The sequence below is a fragment of the Equus quagga genome, chromosome 5 (assembly GCF_021613505.1).
Source record: "Equus quagga isolate Etosha38 chromosome 5, UCLA_HA_Equagga_1.0, whole genome shotgun sequence".
NCBI lineage: Eukaryota > Metazoa > Chordata > Mammalia > Perissodactyla > Equidae > Equus > Equus quagga.
Window position 1 is genome coordinate 28,371,764 of NC_060271.1, and position 20,078 is coordinate 28,391,841.

The following is a 20,078-nucleotide window of genomic DNA, read 5'->3' on the forward strand; positions in this document are numbered from 1 at the left end:
GTGTGGCACAGTGCCTGGTACATAAGATTTGTTGACTGAATGAATGAATGAACAAACGAATGAAGAAATAATTGGCTCTCTCTTTATACAGGTCCCACATACAGTTTGAAATTGTCGTTTGTTTCACAGATTGTCCCTAGCTCTATTCGTATTTATAAAGGCAGGAAGGAAGGCAAAGAAAGAAAGGCAGGCAGGCAGGCTGGTGGGTGGATAGGTGGGTGGGGAAAAAGTATTGAGGGGAGGGAAGCAAGAAGCTCATTTGGGAGGGAAAGGAAAGGTTCAGAGGCTTATTAACATCTTAGGCCAAGTGCCTGGAGATTTTAATGACAGCCTAGATTTATTTCAAGCTTTGGACATATGCTGGTGTTCATGACTTAGGCTATTCTGACCTTCCTTAGCCTTTTTGGAAATTTATCTCCTTTGGCTGATAACTGTCATTTTTCTCTCTTTACATTAGGAAGTAAGAGCTTTGAGGTACATGAATACAAGGGAAGTGGCAGATAGCTCATCTTGGTCAGTGTGGCCTTGGTTTTTAATTTGTAGTGTCTCACTGTTCTGTACCAGATTAGACCTCTGATCATATCCTAGGGCTTGGAGAGTGTATGTAGAGCCTGTTTTGTGATCTGGTGAGTTACCAGGAATCTTAATTCTAAAACACAGATTCAACTTGGGCTATTCAGGTTGAGTTCTCTTCCCTTAGGAAGGAGTCCTTTAAGACTGGAGGTCCAGATACCCTCCCCATCCTCACCATCATGAGGGCCAAAGCACAAGGGGCACTAACTGTGGCTTCATTAATTTGATAAATATTTATTGAGCCCTCTCTCTGTGCCTAGCATGGTGGTAGGCCCTAGGGTTAGAGGTGACAGATCACCAGCCTCAAAGAATTCAGTCTAGTGGGAGAGCAAGTAAGAAAATCAGTCATTTTAATGCAGTGTGATGGGATAGGCATGCATAGGGTGTTATAGAAGTTTAAAGAGTGTGCAAGAGAAGGGACACCAAGCTTCTTTGGGACAAGGCACGTCAAGAGTTGTTTCACTTAAGCTCAATCTTGCCAGACCTTAGAAGTTGGTGGGGGTTGTGGTAGGTGGTCAGACTTGAGCAGAAGCATGGAGGCAAGAGAGAATGTGATACAATAGGGAGCCATGGGAGGGTCTATAGGACTTCAGTGAAAGGTACGTACATATGAAGATGTGACAGGAGCTGATACTAGAGGCATATAAAGGGACCATATTGTGGATGACCTTTTCTACTTTCTTAAAAGGGATTATCGGTAGAAGTATTTTCATTCATCCAATCTAAGATATTTAGTGTTGCTTTTACTGTTGTCTCTTGAGCAACTGAGTTTTATTATGTTCTGTTTTTTATATTTGTTCTTTTTATGGTACCTGAATTTGGAGCTCTCTTTCTTTTTATGCTTTAGCTGACTGCTTTGAGAACCATCTAGTCAAACCCCACACTCAGGCATTGTGGAGTGGATGATGCATTGCTTTTAAGGCAGCTTGGAAGGAGGAAGATTTAAATGACCTTCAAAGACTAATGTCAGGCCCCCATGTCAATGTCACTGCAATTCATGCATGCATGGAGAAAGGGAAAAGGAACTTAATTATGGAGGAGGGGGATCGTAACCCTGCTTGAATGGGTAGTTGAAAGTCCTGGGCCCGCCCCTTAGCCTCAAAAAAGGACTTTCTTACATTTGCTGCCAAAGAGGTCATAGGGAGAGCCCACATAAATACCATCCTCCCTCTGGGATGTGTGAGCCAGTCTTATTCCTTTTGCTTCCACAGGTGCAGAATAGGTTCCCGAATAGTATTCTGATATCCATTGAACAGCATTTGGCATCTTATTGTCCTTCTCCAGAAAATCAATCCCTTCAAACCATGGAACATGGCAATTTTAGGTCAGCAGGCATTTAAAGACACCTTTTTAACTTTCAAGGGCTGGCCTAATAAGATATATTTTGTACAAAAATACCGGTGTTATCAAGATGAGACTTGAATCATTTAAATCTTGAAAGGGGCTTAGTTTTAGCTGCTGGTACACCTTTTACTTGTATGAAATTACTTCTTGTTGTCTTTTTAATGGCGCTGTCCTTCTGGAGGATTGTGGTCATCATCAGATATCAGCTCCATTCCCCCTGCTAACTTTGGTAATCGTTCAGAATCCATTACAGTGTTTGGGATGAGGGAACCCACAGTGACCCATGTCGCTATCCTTTCGGACCGTAAAATAGCTTTCCATAGTAAGCCTGGATGACAGCAGAAGCCAGCCTTATGTAGTCAGGAACTCCTTCAATATGGCTGTAGTCCGAATGACCAGAGGAGTTAGTCATAGTCAGCCTCCTCCATGTCATTAATTTGTTTTGGGAAGTGATATCAGTGAAGCAGAGCTGCATCTTTGGCTCATTAATACAGAGTCTGAACAGGAAAATCTATTTCAGTGAAATCCTTTAGAGTTGCTGAAAACACATGATGCTTATTACTACTTTAAATAGAACTTTTCTACTTTGGAGGGAAAGTGCTGTACGAACATGACCCCAGATGTTACCTCTCCAACATATATATTCATACAGTTTTTGCTATTTCTAAAGTTTGGAAGAAGTTCTGTGTTAATCTAAATAAAATTTTAACTTTTATAAATATACATTCATATCTTAAAACAGCACTCATTGATAGATTTTGGTAGGAAGTAGAAAAACAAAGCTCAATCTTAATTCCTCATATGTGTAAGCCTTTTCCCTCCGTTTTAATAGAAGTTCTTCAGTGCGCAGACCATGGCAGAGCCTATTTTCAAAGCAGTTCATAGAGATTTAGCTACTTACTTTATTTACCCTTGGTCACCAAGAAAGTAAAAGCAAAGAACCAGATGGCTGCTGAGGGAAAATGTCATAACAGCAAACTTGAGGGGCTAGAGACTAGTGAGCAGGAAGAATGCTTGGGGATGGTCTCAGGGAGCTACAATTGGTAGTAACAGAATAGAAATTAGGTTATGGAAAATTTAGGCACCTATATGTATCAAAGACAGCTTCTAACAAATTTTGGCTTGGAATTGTCTTTCTAAGTAAAGCTTTGTGATTATTGGAATGCCACAGAATTCATCACTTGGCTTTTTGTCCCGTGAAGGCATTAGAATTTAAAACAGACTCTTTAATATGATTTATAGCAGACAAGAAATACCAGTTCCGTTAGGGCAGGTGGTATTTAATTACCCCTCTCTGTGGGAGTGGGTAAAATTGTTTGTGGGTGAAATCACAACAAAGATCCATAAATTACAACTGTGTGTGTGTGTGTGTGTGTATGTATGTATGTATATGTATATATAAAAAAGACATCAGTTTCTTGCATTTTTCTAATGTCAAAGGTTAATTTAAAATATTAATGCTGAAAAGATTAATGTAAGATATTAAATCTACTAGGCAAAAATACAGGTACATATTGTAATTACTTCCTTTTTACAATTAAAGTAATTGGATTATATTTAATGAGCTATTTACATTTAATAATTAAAAAAGACTTATCTTTTCAGTATTCCCCATATGCAGAAAGAGATGGGGGGGGAACTCATTTCTGATATAATTATCTTTACTTGGGCTAAAAAGGAAAAACAACTGTGCTTTTTAGAAAAAGGGTCAGAAGAATATTATTTTAAAATATACATACAGTTTAGGAATTACCCATAGGAATGTGTTTTGGTTCATTGTAAAAGAAGATGAAAGATTAGGTGCTTAAAAAAAAAGTCCCCAATGGCAAGATTTGATGAGCTGAACAGTGCACAGAGAATGAAACTTAAAGTGATTTTCAGGGACACTGCAGATAAAAGTAACCCATCAGAAGTGACGGAACCCCAAATGCCTAGCTGTTTGAAAACAGGAGTTTGTTTGAAAATCAGTAGCATCTGAACATATTATCTGAGGCTGGCACTTTAAATGAGCCAGTGTTTATGTTGTTTAAAGTGAAAGATGTGAAGCCCCTGAGCAGCTGGCTAAAATTGGGTGTAGAGAGGGAGAAAGCAGTGTGTTATCCTCATTAACACCATTTCAGTTCTAGGGTAAATATGTCAGGAAGGCTTTCTTGTGTTAGCATGCAGTCTTTTTTCGAGTGGGAAGAAAGTAGTCTGGGGTCTGTTAGCACTACTGTATGAAAAGGAGAAATATGAGCATATTCATCTAACTTCTTGATTTGGATGTTTTGTGAAGAGTCGGTGTGGTGTCATGGAAAGAGCATGAACGTTGGACACAGATGGAGCTGGGTAAAAGCTGATACTGCAACTTTGATAAAGTTACAGAACGGGTCTTAGTTTTAGTTCTCTCATCTGTAAAGTCAGAATGCTACTGCTTACCTTTCAGAAGTATTTTGAGGATTAGAGATATCAAGAAAATGTGAATAAATACCTGGCATATTTTGGGAATTCAACAAATATTTATCAAGCAGACACTATAGAATACAAAGAAGTTTTAAGAATGCCGGCTTGGCTCCAGATAGCTACTTTTGTTACTACTACTTCTCTTGGGTTGAAAGATATTTTGTTTTTCACTTCCTGTACTCAAAGAGTTGTACACTCCAAAAATTTGTGCTACAAAATAGAATGTAGTGACTGCCATAAAAGAGGATCAGCATACCTCTCTGGCACTTTTGGAGAGGGAGAAATGACTTCAGACTATAAGAGTCAAGGAAGGCTTCTTAGCAGTGGTGACATTTGCCTTGGGCCTTTAAGATGAAAGGATTTTTTTTTTTTTTTAAAGAAATGCCACAGTCCACATAATAGTCCCTTTGAGACTATTTTGCTTTCGAAGTACATAGAACGAAAATACCGAATTGACTCCTGATTATGATTTGGAAGACTGATACCCTTTGTCTTTCTCAGTGTTTGTCTCCACACTCCTGGAGAGCCTATCTCAGAAGGAAAGAGGCCCACCTACTACTTGGCCTCCACTGAGACCAAAGAAAAGAGGACCAATTAGGAGAGCCCTTTGTGTAATGCTCAGTGCTGTTCAGTTTGACCTATTCTTCTTAAATTATTTCATTTCCACCAGGAGATGAGTCCAACCAAACTCAGCATTCCTTTGAATTAGTTGTAATGAGAGCTATCAGTTACTGAGTACCTACTGGGTGCTACACACCCCTATAGAAGGCTTACATATATTATCTGATTTTATCCTTAGAACCATCCTATGAAGTAGGTTTTGTTTTCCCCATTTTACAGATGAGGCTCAGAGAGATTAACCGGCCTACAGTCATGTAACCAGTGGCCCAGGGAATCCTTGATTCCCTTCACTGAACATGTCTCTAGGTTCACCAAGCTCTATTGATTTTTAAATGTGGTAAACATCTATGTGAGTGTTAGTTTTAAAAAAGAAAATAGAAATTTTCTGTCATTGTTCTCAACTGTGATCATTCAAAAAGTTAATTAAACATGTTATTCAAGTATGTTATATGCTTATGATGATGATATGTTACCTATTTGCAATGCTTTCTTGTTTGATTTTAGGACACCTACTTTTTCCTGTTACTTCTTCTAAAAGTACTCCATGGTATATACTTATTGAAGATAAATTGAAATTAATCTGACTTTAGGAATTTTACAGTACCTTTTTATGGTTGGGGGCCTTGTAAAACTAGAGTGGAAGTCAGTCCTGACTTCAACACGAAGCACGGGGCTGTGATCCCTGGGAGAACAGCATTAAAGGACGTGAGCCTTATGATTACACTGGCTTTCTGTCTAGATGTGTATTCTAACCATGGAGCAGGATAGGGGATACCAAGTAGAGCACATGGGTCTTGCTGAACTGAAGAGACAGATTGTAGTGGGAGGGAGACTGAGGCAACTGGAAGCTATGGGGTGGAGTTCTGGACGAGCGGGAGCTATGCAGAAAAACTGCTGTAGAAATCTCCTCAGGGTCCCCTTGAGTCATTGCTGACCACACACTTGCCTGGGGTCAAACTCCAGGAGGTTGGGGAAAGAGTGATCAGGAAGCTGTGAGCTAAAGAGCAGGGAGGTGAATTCCCACTAGCCAGACTGGAGAGATTGCGGAAGGGCCACATCTTTGTACTGGGGCTAAAATATCCATAGAGTAAAGGCTGCTCTAGACCTACCCTAACAAACCTTAAAAACAAGCCTTGGAGGTACCGAATTGAACCACAAGTAACTTAACTGCCTACCAGAACAAAGCACAACGCTCTTGAAACCAAGACAACAATGCTAGATACTCAACATTGTGAAATCACAATGTCCAACATCCAATCAAAAGTTACCAGACTTGCCAGAAAAATGTGGCCCATAACTAGGAGAAAAATCAGTCTGTAGAAACACTCAGAAATGACAGAGGTGATGCAATTAGTAGACAAGGATATTAAAACATCTTTATTTTATTTTTAAAGATTTTATTTTTCCTTTTTCTCCCCAAAGCCCCCCAGTACATAGTTGTGTATTTTTAGTTGTGCGTCCTTCTAGTCATGGCATGTGGGATGCCGGCTCAGCATGGCCTGATGAGTGGTGCCACGTCCTCACCCAGGATCCGAACCGGCGAAACCCTAAGCTGCGGAAGCAGAGCGTGTGAACTTAACCACTCAGCCACAAGGCCGGCCCCTAAAACAGCTTTTATAACTATGTTCAAGTATATAAAGGAAAATATGAACATATTAGGAGGTGAATATTTTAGCCTTGCAAATAAGTAGTGGAGTATGGTTCCAGTCTCTCTTATTTTTATCTTTGTTCTTCCCATGTGTTGATGGTTAAGTAAAATTTGAGTATTGTCTTGTAAGTCTGAGTTATAGAATCATAGCATTTTAGGGGTGGAGAGAACTTTTAAAGATTATCTTGTCTACCTTCTCATATTATAGAAAAAGAAATGTTATATTTCATTGATTTTGAGATGTACATTTTCCCCACATTTTAACATGTCTTCAATCATGATGCGTCTTACAATCAGCGGCATCTTAGATTTGATGAAGTACAGTATAAGCCCATTAGAATTGTGACTTTTCCATAAATTCTTAGTGATAGAGTTCCAAACTTCTGCTTATTTTACCCCCACCTGGAAAACTTTCCCCTCTTTGTGCTTTATATCCAAATCCCGCCCAGTTGAGATCTTCATTCCAGGAAGTCTATTCAGTTTCTTCTTCACCGTGATCCTTTCATCCTTTCTATTGTCACCATTGACTACATCACTCATTTGATAACTGAACTTCTATTTATTTGCTGTATTGTTACTTAACTGTGGTTGTATCTGTCTCTTCAATTAAATTATAAGCTTGTGGAGTTAAGAGAGGGATTTTGTACTTCTTTGTGTTCTTCGTCTACTTGATAAATACTCATTGATAAGGTACTATAATTAGTAGTTAACCATTAATACCACCTGAAGCTTAGTTTATAATGTTGTTTAATGTTTAAGAGAACCACATACAAAACATTTAGAATAGTGCTTGGCACACAGTTAAATGCTAGATAGATGTGGAACTCGTACTACTGCTACTATTGCTGCTGCTGCAGCCACTACTCCTGTTATTGTAGTCATCTCTTCTGTGCCAGGCACTGTGGCAAGCATTTTTTATAGGCATTATTTCATTTTTCTTCACAACAGCCTTACAAACTAGGACTCATTATACTAATTTAACATGTTAAGAAACAGACTGAGAGGGGCCGGCCCCATGGCCGAGTGGTTAATTTCCCGCGCTCCACCTTCAACGGCCCAGAGTTTCACCGGTTCGGATCCTCAGTGCGGACATGGCGCCGCTCATCAGGCCATGCTGAGGCGACGTCCCACATGCCACAACTAGAAGGACCCACACCTAAAATATGCAACTATGTACTGGGCGGATTGGGGGAAAGAAAAGAAAAGAAAAAAGAAACAGCCTGAGAGATTTGACTGCGTGCCAAGGACCCAAAGCTAAAGTTTGGCAGTTGTGGGTTGAAACCCATACCTCTCGTCTCTCTCCTTTTTTCTTTTTTAAAATTTTTTTTTTTAAAGATTTTATTTTTCCTTTTTCTCCCCAAAGCCCCCTGGTACATAGTTGTGTATTTTTAGTTGTGGGTTCTCCAGTTGTGGCATGTGGGATGCCGCCCCAGCATGGCCTGACAAGCGGTACCATCTCCAAACTGGCAAAACCCTGGGCCACCGAAGCGGAGCGCTCGAACCCAACCACTCGGCCCTGGGGCCGGCCGCCACCTCTGTCTCTTAGTGTCCGTGCTCTTGCTGCTCTTTGCCACTGCTTATTAGGTTTTGAGGGTTTTGGTAACTGCCTAGTAAACTGAGGGTAGAAAGAAACAAATGGGTACTTACTGCCCCCCTGCTCAAGGACTTTTCCTTATAAATCCCATGTTTCAAGTGGTGAATAGACCTTGTGAGAAGTAGATGTACAGCTGCCCTTTGCTGCTGACTCTTAGTCAGTTGCCGGCGGCTTGGCCGTTAGTGACAGATGAGTGTGTGACACTTTTTCAGGAATGAATTCCTGTTAGAACAGCTGGCAGAATAGAGTAGTTAATATGGAATTGCATGGCAGTTTGCTCCATAATTCCACTCCCTGGTGTTCACATGTAGTTGTGATTGCTAGGTCTCTCTCCTCTCTTAAGTTGGTGTATTAGCAGTCACATCCAGGACTGCAGCTTCTGCCTGCTCCGTGACCACAAGGTGTGTTTGTATATTGCCCTGAGCTGTCAGCAAAACATTTTGCTGACTTTCCTTTTTTGTTGTTGCTCTGCAACCTTTTTTTCCCCTGGCCTTTCTCAGTTGTGTAAATTCGGTTTCTTTTTTGGCCTTTCCATCCCAGAGAGGGAGGAGTTACTGCAGAGAGAAGCTTGAAATGTGAAGTGAGCCATCATAGAGATTAAAATGAATGGTTAGACAGCTGGCAGGAAGAAATGAGACTTACTCAGTGCCTGATGTGGGATTCAGCTTTGATTATCTCCTTCCTCCCTCATTTTCAAACGTGCCTTTGTATCTAATCCACGAGTGGGTGCTCCAGTGCCTTATCTGTAGGGTCTTAACCTGGTTCAGTACTCACTGCTACTTGCAAGAACCAGGAAGGAAAGGTTACAGCCAAGTCCCATCCTCTCCATCCCTAAGTAAGGTAGTAAAGTAGGATTAGGCACTCTTTCATAAAAGCCAACTGTGTGTTCCCATATGGTAGCACATGCCCAGGTTTGGCTTCCTGCCAGGTATTCAAGCTCAGGTACTTGGAGAGGAATGCATTTTGTATCTGTCCTCTTGTCTCAGATTTTTGGGCACCACCAAGTAGAGAGCACTGTTTTCTGTCATTGGCTATAAATAAGAAAGGGAGCTCTTAAAAATGAAGAATACTTCATTGGGACTTGTGTGAATTATTGACATATTTCTAGTAATCTTGTGAACTGATTTGTTGAGGTTTGATACTTTTGTTTTGTTTTTTGTGTTGGTGTTTGTTTTTCAGAGCAGCTTAGTTGTTTTTCATGTTAAACTCCTGTGTGAATTTAATGCTCAATTGATGATTATAGCTGAAAGAAATCTAGTACTTGAGGACCCACACAAATGTTAGGGGTAAGATTTCTCCATTTTTTGAGCAAAATCATTCATAATTTATATTTATCCAACCAGAGTAAAAGCCCATTTATGGATAGTTTGGGGTATTTCAAACCATTCCATTTTAGTGAATTGGGTATTGCTGGAAATGGGCGTTAGATGGGAAAGTAAAATGAACTTTGTGCCTTTGACTGAAAGTCATCAATGATAACATTGTAGACCCTGTATAATTTAAGTGCATACATAAGAGGGAACTTAGGCCAAGAAGGAGATCTAAGAAATATTTTATGTGAATAAATCTTTTCTTTGGAGCTCAGAATACTTTGCAAACAAAATCTCAGTTTCATATAGCATCTCTCGAGCATTCTTTTAGTGCAGCTCACAGCTGAACTAGAAGGATGAATTGAAACTTTTCCCCCAATTGCTAGTCATCATTAGACTAAGAGCTAGAATCCAGGTTTCCAACTTACAGTTTAAATGTGTTTTCTTTTGGGCAACCAGATGGATCCTACTAAAAGGAGAGCCTAATTTTGGCGATTTAAGAGGCAGTTTTCTGTGGAATAGTTGATACTAGAAGAAACCAGTTTTGAAGGTAACGGTGATCCCCCAATTTTAGCTTTAAAAGCAAAGCTATGATTAGAGCCTGAAGAGTAATAAAGGTAAGAACAAAAGGTGGTATTGCCCCCAAAGATAATAGAAAGTTATAGAATTACCAGATGTGAGTGGTCCTTGATAGATGTACAGTGTGCTAAAGGAGTAAGATACTGGAGTTTAGAAGTCCCATTTCCTGGGCTACTTGCCCAAAATGAGATCAGGACAAGGAGCCTTACACATTTATTGAATGTAGGTCCGTAGCTGGTGTCATTCCTTTATGAAATTGGAAATTTCTCCTGGTTTTAGATCATAGCAGATAAATTCTTTTTCTTGGCTCTCCCAGTCAGATACTTTCTCTCTCCACTCGAGGAGCTCCATTTCTGTCCTGCTAGCTCCTTCGGACATTGGTCGGTAAACTCATTTGTCAGTAATTCCTTGTGTTTGGAGAGAGTCTGATTATATTTGTAGGTTCAGTGCTACCCTATTCAACAGGAAGTAGGGTATGCTTAAGTCTGTAATGAGGCATTCCTCCTTCTGGTTGTTGCATGAGAGTGAGGACTGCCTTATGCAACACTAAATTCATACTTATTTAAACATTTTCCTAGACAGACTTAGATTACAGTAAGCCTGTGTGTTGTCATCATTTTGAAGTCAAATGATTATTTGACTTTTCAGTTGAAATTCTTGAACCTTTGTGGAATACATATTCTTTAACATAAAGAAATTTATCTCGGGGGCTGGCCCCGTGGCCAAGTGGTTAAGTTCGTGCGCTCCGCTGCAGGCGGCCCAGTGTTTCGTTGGTTCGAATCCTGGGCACAGACATGGCACTGCTCATCAAACCACGCTGAGGCAGCGTCCCAATGCCACAACTAGAAGGACCCACAACGAAGAATATACAACTATGTACCGGGAGGCTTTGGGGAGAAAAAGGAAAAAATAAAATCTTAAAGTGTAAAAGAAATTTATCTCTTGTGGGGCTGGCCCAGTGGCGAGTGGTTAAGTGTGCACATTCCGCTTTGGCGGCCTGGGGTTCACCGGTTCGGATCCCGGGTGCGGACATGGCACCACTCAGCAAGCCATGCTGTGGTAGGCATCCCACATATAAAGTAGAGGAAGATGGGTACGGATGTTAGCTCAGGGCCAGTCTTCTTCAGCAAAAGGAGGAGGATTGGCAGCAGTTAGCTCAGGGCTAAATTTCTCTCTTGAAAGATGAAACTGGTCTACAGAGTAAAGCTCTTCTTGCTTGCCCCCATCAAAAGTGCTGTTACTATAAAACAGTGGGAAATGCTGAAGTGAAAGCAGAAGTCCTGTCTGCCATACGTACAACATCCCCACGTGTTCTCATCCCCTGCCACTGCTGATCAGCATTTTGGGGGTATGTTTCAAAGAGGAACTGCCTTGAGAAGCATTTCTGTTGTTTATTGCTATAGCTCAGATATACTTGCTTTTGGATGTGACCATAGAAATATGCGGATGTTATCAGTGACCTTGGCTCCAAATGAAGCATTGTTTATTTATTTATAATAAACAGCTAGTAATAAATATCATTGCCAGAATGAGCAGTCATCTGTCTTTTGTCCTGGTAGTAACAGAAATTGAGAGTGGGCTGCAGATGGGTGCACCGCCCCTCTCACATGCAGCCTTCCTTTATTACTTTCTTCCACCTTCCCAATCCCTACTTCTCACCTTACCCTGCCCCAGGCTGTTGGGGTCAGATTTGTGAGAGTTCAAAGTGTAGAGTGGATGTCAAAGTCTTCTTTTGACTTTACACTAACCAAATGTGATATATAAATATTCCATGTTAACTTGAAATATACAGACTTGTAGAATCTCACTGTTTCGAGTAACCTGAAAGAACACCTCGTCCAGTTTCCAATTCAAAGCATGAATCTTGTCATGGTACTGACGGTCTAGACTGGTCAGTATACTGCTAGGCCATTGGCTAGGAAGGGATGTCCGAAGTCTTTTATTTGTTCTCAGACTCATTCTCAAGTCCCTTAGACTGAAAATAGTCAGGGGTAAAGATGAGGGTTGCAGATGAGTCTGGCTGGATGTTTGGAACTGGTCCAAAGCCAAATTTTCCTTTGGGCTTCTTGGGGTAGCCAACTCCCAGATCAGTCTGGGAGCCTCCCAGGGTGTAAATAACTTAACCTCAAGGCTCTGTCTGGAATGTCCTTTGGACCATTCTGGATCCTGCAGGTCTTGATCACTAGATGAATTTAGATCTGGAGAAGGATTTGATTCATGGCCATGATCCACCCCTCTCTACAGCCCCTAGACCTGCCTCTGGCTTAGTGTTCAGAATGCAAGTGGATGTTGGCAAGTGAGGAGGTTATGGCAGCTTTAGTTAGAAGCAAATCCAGGAATTTTAGAGCTTCTTAAAGATCATCTAGCTTAGGGGCCGGCCCGGTGGTGCAGTGGTTAAGTGTGCACGTTCCACTTCGGTGGCCTCGCGTTTGCCGGTTTGGATCCTGGGTGTGGACATGGCACCGCTTGACAAGCCATACTGTGGTAGGCGTCCCACATGTAAAGTAGAGGAAGATGGGCACAGATGTTAGCTCAGGGCAAGCCTTCCTCAGCAAAAAGAGGAGGATTGGTGGCAGATGTTAGCCCAGGGCTGCTCTTCCTCAAAAAAAAAGATCATCTAGCTTAGTCCTTTTATTTTGCAGATGAAGAAACTGAAGCCTAGAGTGAGAATTATATCATCTTTGATTTAGAAGGCATTGTAGAAATCATCCCATCTGACCTCTCAATGGCGGTATCTTCTTACAGTCTCAGAATATCTCCCCAACATGCCTGATAGCTGGTCATCCAGAAGATAGATAGTACCCAGGAGCTCATACCTGTGAAGAGAATCCATTCTAATATAGGACAGCTCTAATTAAAAGGAACTAACTAAATTGAAATCTACTCTCTAACTTTTATGTTCTTAATGGTTCTAATTTAATTCTTCTCCTATGTAACATCCCCCAAGATAAGTCCTTCTCAAACCCCTAAATTAGCAAATATCACTACAGCATATAATTTCCCCAAAGTAAAGTATAACTGAAAAAGAACTTTATTGATTTTATCAAGGCAGGACATTCTACTATTTCATGTATCCAAAACTTCTTTTTCTAGCTCAGAACCACTATTTTCTTCGTTTCCTTCATTTTCTCTTTATTTCTGTCACTGGCACTAGCATTTAGCTCTTTTAATGATACTTTTAATAAGGAAAGATAGATTTGATCACTTTGTGAGTAGAACTGTACAGAACTATCAGGAGAGAGCAGCAGATAGGGCTGAAGGGCTGAACTCACCCTGCAACCTGTCTGTGGTTTCTCAGTTCATATTTGCTAGCTGTGGTGGGCCTCGTTTCTATTGTCTCCTTCTCCTGTGAAGAGTTTCCCAATTGGTCTTCTTACCTCCAGCCTTCTCCTGCCCAAATATAAAGTCTGCGCTTCAGTTAGAATGATTTGCCTAAAATGCAAATTTGACCATGTCACTTCCTTAATTAAGTGGTTCTGCAGCACGCAGTGCTCCACAGATTTTCCACTAAATGACCACTGATGATAGTGGAGCCTTTCTCAACTGGATTTTCATGAGAGAATTAAACCCTAATGCCATTAGACATCCATTGTATATAATGTGTTAACTTTTCTTTAATGCATCTGGAATGGTGCTAGTTATGTACTGTCTTGAGGAGAATTGAGAAAATAGTCACTGTAATCATTTTCTTTGTTCTCTGATTCAGATGAGGAACCCAGTATGAAAGAGTGGAGGAGAGAGAGAATGTATGTTCTTCAGGAGGTCCAGAAGCATGGCTGGGAGCAACCTCCAGAAAAAAAAAAACCCAAATTTTATTGAAGTCTAGGGTTTCATCTTTAAATTTATGTGAATATTGCATTCTACTGTATAATGTGTCCATGGTTAAAAGTGTTTTAAAGTATTTATCAATGAATAAAATGAACTTTACGGTAAGATTTGCCTAGGGTCAGTGGAACTACAAATAACTACCTTTTGTTTAGCCCTGTAGTAAACATTTTGTATAGTGACATTAATTAATGTCTCTAGGAAAATTGCCTAAGATGACACAGCTAGTACGGTGTCAAAGTACTAACCCACATATGTCTCAGCTCCACAGCTTGAAGCTGAGTTTGAGTAGAGTATTGGAAGTTTTTGCCCATTTCTAAGTTTATCGTCACTGGAATGTATGTTTTTTTTTTCTTGGTCAAGTTACTATTGCAGTTTAGATCATGCGTAATTCCATACTTCTTATGCAGACTATATGTAACTAACCTTGAGTATCCAAAAGAAAAATGAGCAACAATGCAAGTAACTCTGTATAACAGGGAATCTTGTCTCTCTTTGGTGGCTCTATTAAATAACTTTTTTTTAGTAGCAGATTTTCTTTTCTCATTGTTTTGTCTTGATAGATATTGACATACTGTCATTTCTTTTTTTCTCTCTTTTATTTTTTATTGAGGTTATGATAGTTTACAGCCTTGTGAAATTTCACTTGTACATTATTATTTGTCAGTCATATTGTAGGTGCACCCGTTCACCCTTTGTGCCCACCCCCATCCCCTCTTTCCCCTGGTAATCACTAATCTGTTCTCTTTGTTCACGTGTTTAACTTCCACATATGAGTGGAGTCATACAGAGATTGTCTTTCTGTATCTGGCTTCTTTCACTTAACATAATACTTCAAGGTCCATCCATGTTGTGAATGGGGCGATTTTATCCTTTTTTATGGCTCAGTAGTATTCCATTGTATGTACATACATACATATATACATACATATATATGCACCATATCTTCTTTGTCCAATCATCAGTTGATGGGCACTTCGGTTGCTTCCACATCTTGGCTATTGTGAATAATGCTGCAATGAACATAGGGGTGCATGGGTCTGTTTGAATTGCTGATTTCAAGTTCTTTGGATAAATACCCAGTAGTGGGATGGCTGGGTCATATGGTATTTCTATTTTTAACTTTTTGAGAAATCTCCATACTGTTTTCCATAGTGGCTGCACCAGTTTGTATTCCCACCAGCAGTGTATGAGGGTTCCTTTTTCTCCACAACCTCTCCAACATTTGTTAGTTTTTGTTTTGGTTATTTTAGCCATTCTGATGGGTGTAAGATGATATCTTAGTGTAGTTTTAGTTTGCATTTCCCTGATGATCAGTGATGATGAGCATCTTTTCATGTGTCTATTGTCCATCTGTATATCTTCTTTGGAGAAATGTTTGTTCATATCCCCTGCCCATTTTTTGATCAGGTTGTTTGATTTTTTTGTTGTTGAGTTGTGTGAGTTCTTTATATATTATGGAGATTAACCCTTTGTCAGATATATGATTTGCAAATATTTTTCCCAGTTGGTGGGTTGTGTTTTTGTTTCCATCCTGTTTTCCCTTGCCTTGTAGAAGCTCTTTAGTCTGATGAAGTCCCATTTGTTTATTCTTTCTGTTGTTTCCCTTGTCTGAGAAGACATGGTGTCTGAAAAGATCCTTTTAAGACTGATGTCAAAGAGTATACTGCTTATATTTTCTCCCAGAAGTCTTTTGGTTTCAGGTCTTACCTTTAAGTCTTTGATCCATTTTGAGTTTGTTTTTGTGAATGGTGACATACTGTCATTTCTTGAGTACTCTCTAGCTGGTGTTGGAGCTGGCTTTTTTGGCACTTGGGAAAGCATAAATGCTAAAGTACCAAGGTGTTAGAAGTTGCCCCCCACTGTGCTCCCAATCTGATATTTACCTAGCCATCTGGAATCTAGTTTCTGTTAGGTGTCCGGAGAAAGCGTCTGGAATGCCCTGTCAGCAGTCACGTTCAACACAGAACTTCAGGGGGATCTGGCTCCTTTAGCTTCTCATAGTAGCTGGAACAAGTACTAAAGTGTTTGCTAGTGGAGGGAGCCACAGTGGCTGTTTTCAATCATCTCTGGCTGTACCCCTGAATTTCTGGTTCTTCCAGCAAGTTTGAAACTTGGGAATGAGAGGACATCCAGAGGATGGTGTACAGAAACCATGAGGTTCTTTTATTTGTAGCCTCCTGCTTCCTTTCCTGTTCTAAACCATCTTTTCACCATGAGTTAGTGAAGATTGCATCTTAGTACCTGATACCCTTTATATTATGTAAAAGAGGAGAAGAGTTAGACTGGAAGGGAAAGTCCAGAGTTTGGATTAGAAAACCTGTTGAGTCAAAGGGGAACTTAGCAGAGGAACGGAATGAAAATTATGTCCTTAGACAGTAGACAAATATTCAGGAAACACCTCTGCACCCCAAAGATAGGCACAGCTGCCACACAGTGACTATTAAAGGGAGGTTCAAAGTTATGAGCAAACAGCTGATTCTCTTGGTTCTTGGGCTGTTGCTCTTGGTGACAGGAAATCTTGTTCCCCAAGCTGCTGGCTTCCTGTTTTATTTTTACTCTTAGCAGATCAGAATGTCCATAACAAGGAGCAGTCTGTTCCAGAGGGTTCTACTCCCCCTTTGAGCCTGAAGGGCTTTTTTTTTCCTTTTGGTCAGATAATATGTTGGTTCACTTTTAAGATCTGTGATGTTTAGCTTGGTTTAAGCATTTTGTATTTACAATCAACTTTTTTGGTGATGAGCTGGTGTTTTAAGATGTGATGTAAGTAAACTTCTGTTTTCCTTTTTTTTTTTTAACAAAGAGTTTGCAATATTGGGGACTTGAGGACTTGAGTATGTTACCTTTATGCTTTACCTTTTCATTTTAAGTGAATTTACCATTCTCTGTAGCACAAAAACCATTAGGCTGTTTTAGATTCCTTTAGTTTCACAAGTATGGAAACAGGACCAGCCAGAGTACCTTGGCTGTAGTCATATCCATTTTGTTGAGACTAAAACCTCCTCCTATCCTTGTAGGAATAGCTAGGAATTTGGTAATCTAACTCTAAAACAATAGCTCAGCATGAACCTGAAGTGCTGGGGGATTTCCTAGGGAAAGGGGCTCAGCCTACTGGGTAAGAAACAGTAACTGGAAGGTTTCCGGATCTGCTGCAGACACTTCCTGCTGTCTCAAGAGCCTTTTGGCCCAGGTGTGCTGAACCTAATGGGAGAGAGAAAGGGAGCTGATGGATAGAAGAGAAAGGACTAGGGAATCTTACAAAGCACAGTTTGCTTGGCATCATTTGACATATTGAACATGTAAAATTTTCCATGATATTCTTTCATTCTGTCAATTTACAGACTAGACCTTAGTAGTGTTAATAGATACTGGCAGCTAGTATTTAGTTGTACATTAACAGTAATCCATCAGGGAAGAAATGGAGAAGTTATGTCCTGATGTAGGTCAGTGGAATCACTATTGGCAATTTAATTTCGTTGTGGAGATTATCAGATAACAGAAGCTCTTTTTTGATCTTTATAATTGATCGTCTGGAATCTGATCTGTCCTGGTTATGGAACCCCAAGGATAGGATCTGTACCATCTGGGGCCTGCTGAGTGGCCTGTTTTCTGACCATGCCTCCTTACCGCTGGAGACTCTTGTTGGAGCATGGTTGTTATGGTAGGGTTTTTAGGTTTTTATGCTGGCTGTGTACCTCAGCCAGCAGTCACCAGTTCAGAATTTCTAAACTTATTCAGCAAGCCTTCTAATAGCAAACCCTAAAAGCAGGGGGGTGGTTTAGAAAAGATAGAGGGAGAGAAGATTTTTTTTAAAGCTGTTTTAGATCAGAGCAAGACAAAAGCAAAAAAGACTCACACAGCCCTAGTGTGCCTGGAATTTGTGGTTGAGTAATACTTTCCTGTTATTTCTTTTTTAGGTTGTTTTTCATCATTCAGAACATTGCCTGAAGCAGGTCCACCATGCCGTTAGTAACGAGGAACATTGAGCCAAGGCACCTGTGCCGTCAGACGTTGCCTAGCGTTAGAAGCGAGCTGGAATGCATGACCAACATCACCCTGGCAAATGTCATCCGACAGCTGGGCAGCCTGAGTGAGTGCCGCAGAGAGCCTGTGCTTTGCCCTCAGGGGTCGTTGGTGCTCTTTATTTAGTTTCCTTCTCCTCCCTTGTTCCTGTTTCTCCCCCTCTGTCTTCCCTAGGTAATGCGGAAAATGTATCCCACCCGCTTCTCCCCAAAGAGAGGCTCCCTTTTGGTATAGATTCTTCCCCTCAACCCTGTCTTCATCTACCACCACCCTCTAGGTTCCTCTGCCTCCCCCTCCGCCTGCTTCAAAAGAAATCTGTGGGAAGGGTGGCAGGAAGGGCTGCAGCAGAAACTGCAGATGGAATGACAGAGCAGAATTCTCTGTGTGTAAAGTGGGAGGTTCACAGAGCAGTATCTTGGGTTGGGGAATGTCTGTAATTGCGCGAGCTGTTCAATATAGCCTGAGTTTGTTGAAGCTTCAAATGTGCCAATAGTCTTTATCTAGCCAACACCCCCCTTTTCTTCTCAAAGAGGAGTAAAGCAAACATGCACTCAGAGAGATTCTGGCTGACTTGTCTACCCAGTACATATTTAATTGTACTGCAAGCCCCCAGGTCCAAGTTCAGGGTACAAATTACTTCTGCAGTCTCTGGGGTATTGGGAGTTTTGCAAGCTGTGTGAACACACAGTGACACAAATTGTAGCTGGAGCCCTTCTTCTCTAGGAGGAAGATGGGGGTTAGCCCAGTCTGTTTTGGAGCTGAGGGAAAGCGAGCTCAACTGAAAGTTTTTTTTTAATTGGCAAGAATGAATGAAACAGCCTTGGGTGGGGTACATGCTTGTGTTTTGGATTTCATTCTGAATCCAGCTGACTTTGTTTGCTTGAAGCTGAGGTATAGGAAAGGCAGATGCTTGGATAGGCTCTGCATTTGTTTAGTGCCACTCCAGCTCCCATAAGACCCTCCGTCAAAATGCCATTTTAGTGATCTTCCTTAGCAAAGGCATCTTGGTGTGAATTATGTCAGACACTCACCCTCCTATTGCATCACTGCTCTTAGTGAAGGCAGTGGAATATCAAGAAAGCCTGCATTCCCCCAGATAGTAATAGGCCCTGCCTTTAAAATAGGGGCCCAAGGAGATAGAGCTCTGTGACCAGATGATGTATGGGGTCTGAGATTCCTAAGCCTTCACCTAGCTCAGAGGCCATCTCAGTTGATCCAGGGCTTAGGGAAACCTGGATGAGGCGCCACGAAGAAATGAAACCCTGCCAGTGTCTGTCTTACACAAAGGAACACTGACAGCAGTGCAACAGCAGTGCGGCTGACAAGGAAGCACATGAAGGCTGCAGAGAGCTGCACCGCTTCTTAAAAGCATCATTTCTGCTTCTGACACCCTGACAAGGCCAAATGGGTGGAAGTCAATCACACACTGGTTCCTTCTCCATAGGACAAAGGACATCTAGCTAATGATCCTTCTTATTCTCACTCAGCAGGAGTTTGCTCTCTCTCAGGTGTTTTTCCAGGGTAGTGTTGATGGATGCCGTTGCTCACTCTCCCACTTGTGATCAGACCACTCTTATCTTGAGGAAGTTGATCTGAGGGCCAGGATCAGCTTGTGCCTGTGGAAACAAGATTTCTTCCCATTGTAGAGCTAACTGACCCTTTATTCATCCAATAAACATGTATGGAACATACTTTATGTGCCAGATGCTGAGAGGATACACTGATAATAAGAAATGGTCTCTGCCTTTCAGGAACTCATAATCTACCAAAGGAGACAAATAAATAATTCTCAAGGGGAGAGGGTGAGAAGGGAACTCACATTTGTTGATTGCCTACTTTATGCCAGATTTTGAGAGGATCTTGACATAGATTATCTCGTTTAATCCTCTCAGTAATCCTGTGAGGGTAGATGGTGGTATTCCCATTTTTCAGATGAGGATATGAAGGCTCAGAAAAGTAGGGCACCTTGCCTAGAGAGACAGCAGCCAGTAAGGAGCAAAGTCAGACTTCCTAAGAAATCTTACCAAGTCTTATAAATCTTAACCCTATAACCTTACCAGAGTGGTCTTCCTAAAACCCAAATCTCATTTCTTGCTTTTTTTTTTTTTTTTTTTTGAAG

General features: G+C 41.0%; 1 protein-coding gene across 5 annotated transcripts in view; it reads left to right on the top strand.

The window, feature by feature from the left end:
* Window positions 1–20,078, top strand: part of WASF2 (WASP family member 2) — a 64,449-nt gene that overhangs the window by 26,194 nt on the left and 18,177 nt on the right. For all 5 annotated transcript variants that reach the window (XM_046660898.1, XM_046660899.1, XM_046660897.1 and 2 more), the window contains one exon: window positions 17,854–18,026. In XM_046660898.1, the coding sequence (XP_046516854.1) occupies window positions 17,897–18,026 (130 nt within the window). In that variant the 5' untranslated portion in view covers window positions 17,854–17,896. The remainder of the gene's footprint in view (window positions 1–17,853; window positions 18,027–20,078) is intronic.